Here is a 7,089-nt window from a genome sequence, read left to right as displayed (position 1 = left end):
TTGGTGTTGTGAGGCCACAACCAAACTCTAAGTTTGGTGTTCAAACCCCATATCCAAACTCTAAGTTTGGTGTTGGGAATACCACACTTAAATTGACCTGATCACCTTGTGGCTCCATGAGAGCCACTGTCAAGCTATTGACATTAAAGAAGCGCTTTTTGGGAGGCAACCCAATTTTATTTATCTAATTTTATTTTATTTTGTTTCTTTGTTATTTTTGTGTTTAATTAGGTACATGATCATGAGGAGTCACGAAAAAAAATCAAAAAAAAAAATTTAAAAACAGAGTCAAAAACAGAAGAAAAAATTTTTCACCCTGGAGGTAGCGCAGACTGGCGTTCAACGCCAGTAAGATGCATCTGTCTGGCGTTCAACGCCAGAATAGAGCACCATTCTGGCGTTGAACGCCCAAAACAAGCAACAACCTGGCGTTAAACGCCAGGATGCGCACACAGAGGACAATCTGGCGCTGAACGCCAGAACCAAGCATGAAACTGGCGTTCAACGCCAGAAACATGCATAACATGGGCGTTTAACGCCCAGAACGAGCATCAATGGGTGTTTGAACGCCAGAATGATGCATGAAGGCATGCTACATGCCTATAGGGTGAAGGAATGGTATTTCCTTTCACCTCAGGATCTGTGGACCCACAGGATCCCCACCTACCTTTTCTTTTAATCCTAATCACACTCTCCTAATCCAAATCTCATTCTCAATGTCACACTTCCCAAAAAACCTTCACCTATCACCTCAATTCCTCTTCCCAATTACCCCATTCACCATTCACATCAACCCCTCTTCCCCATAAACCCCACCTACCTCCATTACATTCAAATTCAATTTCCCACCCTTTCCCACCCAAAATGGCCGAAACCCAACCACCCCTCTCCCTATAAATACCTTTCCTTTCTTCTTCATTTTCACACAACACAAACCCCTTCTTCTCTCATATAGCCGAACCCACTCTTCTCCCTCTCTCTTTCCATATTTTCTTCTTCTTCTTCTACTCTTCTTTTCTTATTTGCTCAAGGACGAGCAAATTTTAAGTTTGGTGTGGTAAAAAGCCTAAGCTTTTTATTTTTCATTCACCATCAATGGCACCCAAGACCGGAGCTTCCTCAGGAAAAGGAAAAGGGAAGGCAAAAGTTTCCACTTCTGAGTCATGGGAGAAGGAGAGATTCATCTCCAAGAGCCATCAAGACCACTTCTATGATGTTGTGGCAAAGAAGAAGGTAATCCCTGAGGTCCCTTTCAAGCTCAAGAAAAATGAGTATCCGGAAATCCGACTTGAGATTCAAAGAAGAGGTTGGGAAGTCCTAGCCAACCCCATGCAATAAGTTGGGATCTTAATGGTTCAAGAGTTCTATGCCAATGCATGGATCACTAGGAACCATGACCAAAGTATGAACCCAAGCCCAAAGAATTATCTAACAATGGTTAGGGGGAAATACTTGGATTTCAGTCCGGAAAATGTGAGGTTGGCGTTTCACTTACCCATGATGCAAGGTGATGAACGCCCCTACACAAGAAGGGTCAACTTTAATCAAAGGTTGGACCAAGTCCTTAGGGACATTTGTGTGGAAGGCGCCCAATGGAGAATAGACTCCAAAGGCAAGCCAGTCCAACTAAGAAGACTGGACCTCAAACCTGTAGCTAGAGGATGGTTGGAGTTCATCCAAAGATCCATCATCCCTACAAGCAACCGATCTGAAGTTACTGTGGATCGGGCCATCATGATTCATAGCATCATGATTGGAGAGGAAGTAGAGGTTCATGAAGTCATATCCAATGAACTCTACAAAATAGCTGACAAGCCTTCATACATGGCACGGCTAGCCTTCCCTCACCTCATATGCCATCTATGTTATTCAGCCGGAGTTATCATAGATGGAGATGTCTCTATTGAAGAAGACAAGCCCATCACCAAGAAAAGGATGGAGCAAACAAGGGAAGTTCCTCACGGCCACCAAGGAGAACATGAGGAAGGTCATCATCAACAAATGCCTCATGGAATGCACTTTCCTCCCAACAACTATTGGGAGCAACTCAGTACCTCTTTAGAGGATTTGAGCCATAATGTGGAACAACTAAGGGTGGAACACCATGAACACGCCCTCACTCTCCAAGAAATAAGAGAAGATCAAAGAGCAATGAGGGAGGAGCAACAAAGGCAAGGAAGGGACATAGAAGAGTTGAAGAACATCATTGGTCCTTCAAGAAGAAGACGCCACTAGAGGTGGATTCATTCCTTGTTCTTTATTTCTTTCTGTTTCGGTTTTTAATTATTGTGTTTATCTATGTTTTGTGTCTTCATTTCAGGATCATTAGTATGTAACCATGCCTTAAAGCTATAAATAAAATCCATTAGTCCTTCACCTCTCTTAAAAGAAAACTGTTTTAATTCAAAAGAACAAGAAGTACATAATTTTCGAAATTATTATTGAATTTAGTTCAATTATATTGATGTGGTGACAATGCTTTTGTTTTCTGAATGAATGAATGAACAGTGCATGTGTCTTTTGATCTTGTTGTTTATGAGTGTTTAAAATTGTTGGTTCTTGAAAGAATGATGAACAAAGAGAAATGTTATTGATGATCTGAAAAACATCATGAAATTGATTCTTGAAGCAAGAAAAAGCAGCAAAAAAAAATGGCGAAAATTTTAAAGCAAGGATCCAAGGCTTTGAGCATCACTGGATAGGAGGGCCCAAGGAAAATAAATCCAGGCCTAAGCGGCTAAATCAAGCTGTCCCTAACCATGTGCTTGTGTCATGAAGGTCCAAGTGAAAAGCTTGAGACTGAATGGTTAAAGTCGTGATCTAAAGCTAAAGAGTGTGCTTAAGAGCTCTGGACACCACTAACTGGGGACTTTAGCAAAGCTAAGTCACAATCTGAAAAGGTTCACCCAGTTATGTGTCTGTGGCATTTGTGTATCTGGTGGTAATACTGGAAGACAAAGTGCTTAAGGCCACAGCCAAGACTCATAAGTAGCTGTGTTCAAGAATCAACATGCTTAACTAAGAAAGTCAATAACACTATCCCAACTTCTAAGTTCCCCCAGAGACGCCAATACCTCTAAACTACAAAGGAAAAAGTGAGATGCCAAAACTGTTCAGAAGCAAAAAGCTACAAGTCCCGCTCATGTAATTAAATTAATATTCATTGATATTTTGGACCTTATAGTATATTCTCTTCTTTTTATCCTATTTGATTTTCAGTTGCTTGGGGACAAGCAACAATTTAAGTTTGGTGTTGTGATGAGCGGATAATTTATACGCTTTTTGGCATTGTTTTTACATAGTTTTTAGTAAGTTTAAGCTACTTTTAGGGATGTTTTCATTAGTTTTTATGTTAAATTCACATTTCTGGACTTTACTATGAGTTTGTGTGTTTTTCTGTGATTTCAGGTAAATTCTGACTGAAATTGAGGGATTTGAGCAAAACTCTGAAAAAGGCTGACAAAAGGACTGCTGATGCTGTTGGATTCTGACCTCCCTGCACTCGAAATGGATTTTCTGGAGCTACAGAATTCTAAATGGCGCGCTCTCAACGGCGTTGGAAAGTAGACATCCAGGGCTTTCCAGCAATATATAATAGTCCATACTTTATTCGAAGAATGACGACGCAACTTGGCGTTGAACGCCAAGTACACGCTCCTTTCTAGAGTTAAACGCCAGAAAAACGTCATAATCCGGAGTTGAACGCCCAAAACACATCATAACTCGAAATTCAACTCCAAGAGAAGCCTCAGCTCGTGGATTGATCAAGCTCAGCCCAAGCACACACCAAGTGGGCCCCGGAAGTGGATTTATGCATCAATTACTTACTCATGTAAACCCTAGTAGCTAGTCTAGTATATATAGGACATTTATCTATTGTATTAGACATCTTTGGTCTCAGTTTTGTTTTATTCTTCATCCTAAGAGACTATTGATCACGTTTAGGGGGGGCTGGCCATTCGGCCATGCCTGGACCTCTTTCACTTATGTATTTTCAACGGTGGAGTTTCTGCACACCATAGATTAAGGGTGTGGAGCTCTGCTGTACCTCAAAGATTAATGAAGTTCTATTTTCTTTTATTCAAATCTTTCTTATTCTTATTCCAAGATATTCATTCGTACCCAAGAACATGATGAATCTAATGAGTCAGATAACCCTCATTATCATTCTCACTCATGAACGCGCGTGATTGACAACCACTTTCGTTCTACATGCAACAGAGCTTGAATGTGTATCTCTTAGATTCCCCAACAGAATCTTCGTGGTATAAGCTAGATAGATGGCGGCATTTATGAGGATCCGGAAAGTCCAACCTTGTCTGTGGTGTTCCGAGTAGGATCCTGGGAATCCGGAAAGTCCAACCTTGTCTGTGGTGTTCCGAGTAGGATTCCGGTAATGAATGACTGTGACGTGCTTCAAACCTGTAACCTGCTGGGCGTTAGTGACAGACGCAAAAGAGGGATTCTATTCCAGTTGGGGAGGGAACCAACCGGTGATTGGCCGTACTGTGACAGAGTGTGTGAGCATTAGCTTTCACTGCGAGGATGGGATGTAGCTATCAACCATGGGTGATGCCTCCAGACTGGTTAGCTATGCGAGTGACAGCCGCATAGGATATTTCCCCGTGAGGATGAAAGTAGCCACAGTTGATGGTGAACCCCTATACAAAACTTGCCATGGAAAGGAGTAAGAAGGATTGAGTAGAAGCAGTGGGAGAGCAAGCGTCCGAGAGCTCTACAGCATCTCCATTCCGCTTATCTGAAATTCCTACCAATGAATCTGCATAAGTATTCTATCCCTTTTATTATGTATTTTCTTTTTATTTTATATTTTCAAACCCATAAACCTTTAATCCTCCTGACTGAGATTTACAAGGTGACCATAGCTTGCTTCATACCAACAATCTCTGTGGATTCGACCCTTACTCACGTAAGGTTATTACTTGGACGACCCAGTACACTTGCTGGTTAGTTGAACGGAGTTGTGAAGAAAATAAACAGTGCCCTAAGAGTAAACATCCTTTATAAACAAATAACATGTGATCACAATTTCGTCCACCAGTTTATTACTTGGACGACCCAGTACACTTGCTGGTTAGTAGTGCGAAGTTGTGATAAAGAGTTGAGATTGCAATTGTGCGTACCATGTTGATGGCACCATTGATGATCACAATTTCATGCACCACTAGCAAAGTCCTTAATGAGAATCAAAGGAACTATACCACCACAGAGAAAGAACTTTTAGCCATAGTTTTTGCTTTTGATAAGTTTAGATCATATCTTATTGGCTCAAAAGTAATTATGTTCACTGATCATGCAGCACTCAAGTACTTGCCTACCAAACAAGAATCTAAGCCCAGATTTATAAGGTGGATCCTACTGCTCCAAGAATTCGATATTGAGATTAAAGATAGGAGCGGAGCAGAAAACAAAGTAGCTGACCACCTCTCAAGGATCCCACAAGAAGAAGAAATACAACAAGTTGCAGTAAATGAAAGCTTCCCTGATGAATAATTGATGATGATTCAGGTAGCCCCTTGGTTTGCAGACATAGCTAACTTCAAGGCTATAGGGGAGTTACCAACAAACATCAACAAGCACATAAGGAGGAAGCTAATCAAGGATGCCAAACACTACATCTGGGATGACCCCTACTTCTTCAAAAAGTGTACTGATGGTGTCCTAAGAAGGTGTATATCCCATGAAGAAGGGCAAGAGGTGCTATGGCAATGCCATGGATCAGCATATGGAGGTCACTTTAGTGGAAAATGAACAGCAGCAAAGGTGCTCCAATCCGGATTTTACTGGCCAACAGTATTTAAGGATGCCAAAGAAATGGTGTCAAGGTGTGATGAATGTCAAAAGGCCGGCAATCTGACCAAGAGAAATGAGATGCCACAGCAATACATATTAGAGCTAGAACTATTTGATGTATGGGGAATAAATTTCATGGGACCCTTCCCAACCTCCTACTTAAATAGCTACATATTAGTGGCCGTTGATTATGTGTCAAGATGGGTAGAGGCCATAGCTACTATAACAAATGACAACAAGGTTGTGATAAGCTTCTTGAGAAGAAACATCTTCAGCAGATTTGGAGTTCCCAGAGCTCTCATTAGTGATGGGGGTCACACTTCTGCAACAAACAATTGGAAGCACTCCTTCTCAGATATGGGGTAAAACACAAAGTGGCAACTCCATACCACCCACAGACCAACGGGAAAGCCGAGATCTCCAATAGAGAGCTGAAACGAATACTTGAAAAAATTGTTGGAAGTTCACAAAAAGACTGGTCTAGGAAGCTAGACGATGCTCTATGGGCCTACAGGACAGCATTCAAGACCCCCATTGGGATGTCACCATACCAACTAGTATTCGGCAAGGCTTGCCACTTACAGTTGAATTAGAGCACAGAGCTTTCTGGGCTCTAAAACTACTCAATTTTGATGAAAGGGCTACTGGAGAAAAGAGATTAATGCAACTCAATGAACTGGAAGAGTTTAGAAATCAAGCATATGAGAATGCAAAAATCTACAAAGAAAACACAAAAAGGTGGCATGACCAAAAGATAGCAAGAAGAGAGTTTATTGAAGGACAAAAGGTGTTATTCTACAACTCAAGACTCAAGTTCTTCCCTGGAAAACTTAAGTCTCGATGGTCAGGACCTTTCACCATACTCAAGGTGTTTCCCTACGGTCATGTGGAGCTCATGGAAGACAAGACTCAGAGAACTTTCTCTGTCAATGGCCATAGACTCAAACACAACTTGGGAGGCTCATTGGAGGAGCAGAGAGTGAGCTACAAGCTCAGCTAAAGATGGAGGAATTTCAAGCTAATGACAATAAAGAAGCGCTAGTTAGGAGGCACCCCAACATTTTATCCTTTTTTGATTTAATTGCTTTCCTAGAAGTAGTTTAAATTCTGTGATAGTTTCAATTTTTAGAACTAATTGTTTGATAGTTGCTTTGATAGTAGATCAATTTTTTTTACACTCTTGTTATTTGAAATTTGTAACTTGATGAATGCATGACTAATGATGAGTGAATGGGCTGAGGACTAGCTGAATTGCTAAGTTTGGTGTGGCCTCTC

At 41.1% G+C, this 7,089-nt stretch overlaps 1 protein-coding gene across 1 annotated transcript; it reads left to right on the top strand.

The window, feature by feature from the left end:
- Positions 1-6,316: 6,316 nt before the first annotated feature.
- Positions 6,317-6,814, top strand: LOC130939809 (uncharacterized). Its single transcript, XM_057867883.1, has one exon. The coding sequence runs from the start codon at positions 6,317-6,319 to the stop codon at positions 6,812-6,814; it is 498 nt and encodes a 165-aa protein (XP_057723866.1).
- The last annotated feature ends 275 nt before the right edge of the window (positions 6,815-7,089 follow it).

Source organism: Arachis stenosperma, chromosome 7, assembly GCF_014773155.1.
Source record: "Arachis stenosperma cultivar V10309 chromosome 7, arast.V10309.gnm1.PFL2, whole genome shotgun sequence".
Taxonomy (NCBI): domain Eukaryota; kingdom Viridiplantae; phylum Streptophyta; class Magnoliopsida; order Fabales; family Fabaceae; genus Arachis; species Arachis stenosperma.
The sequence above is the reverse complement of the archived record's forward strand: the minus strand, read 5'-3'. Positions and strand labels throughout refer to the sequence as shown.

Bases quoted from the DNA above. Each gene is read 5' to 3' on its own strand.
- LOC130939809 (XM_057867883.1), top strand. From the start codon at position 6,317: ATGGGCCTACAGGACAGCATTCAAGACCCCCATTGGGATGTCACCATA.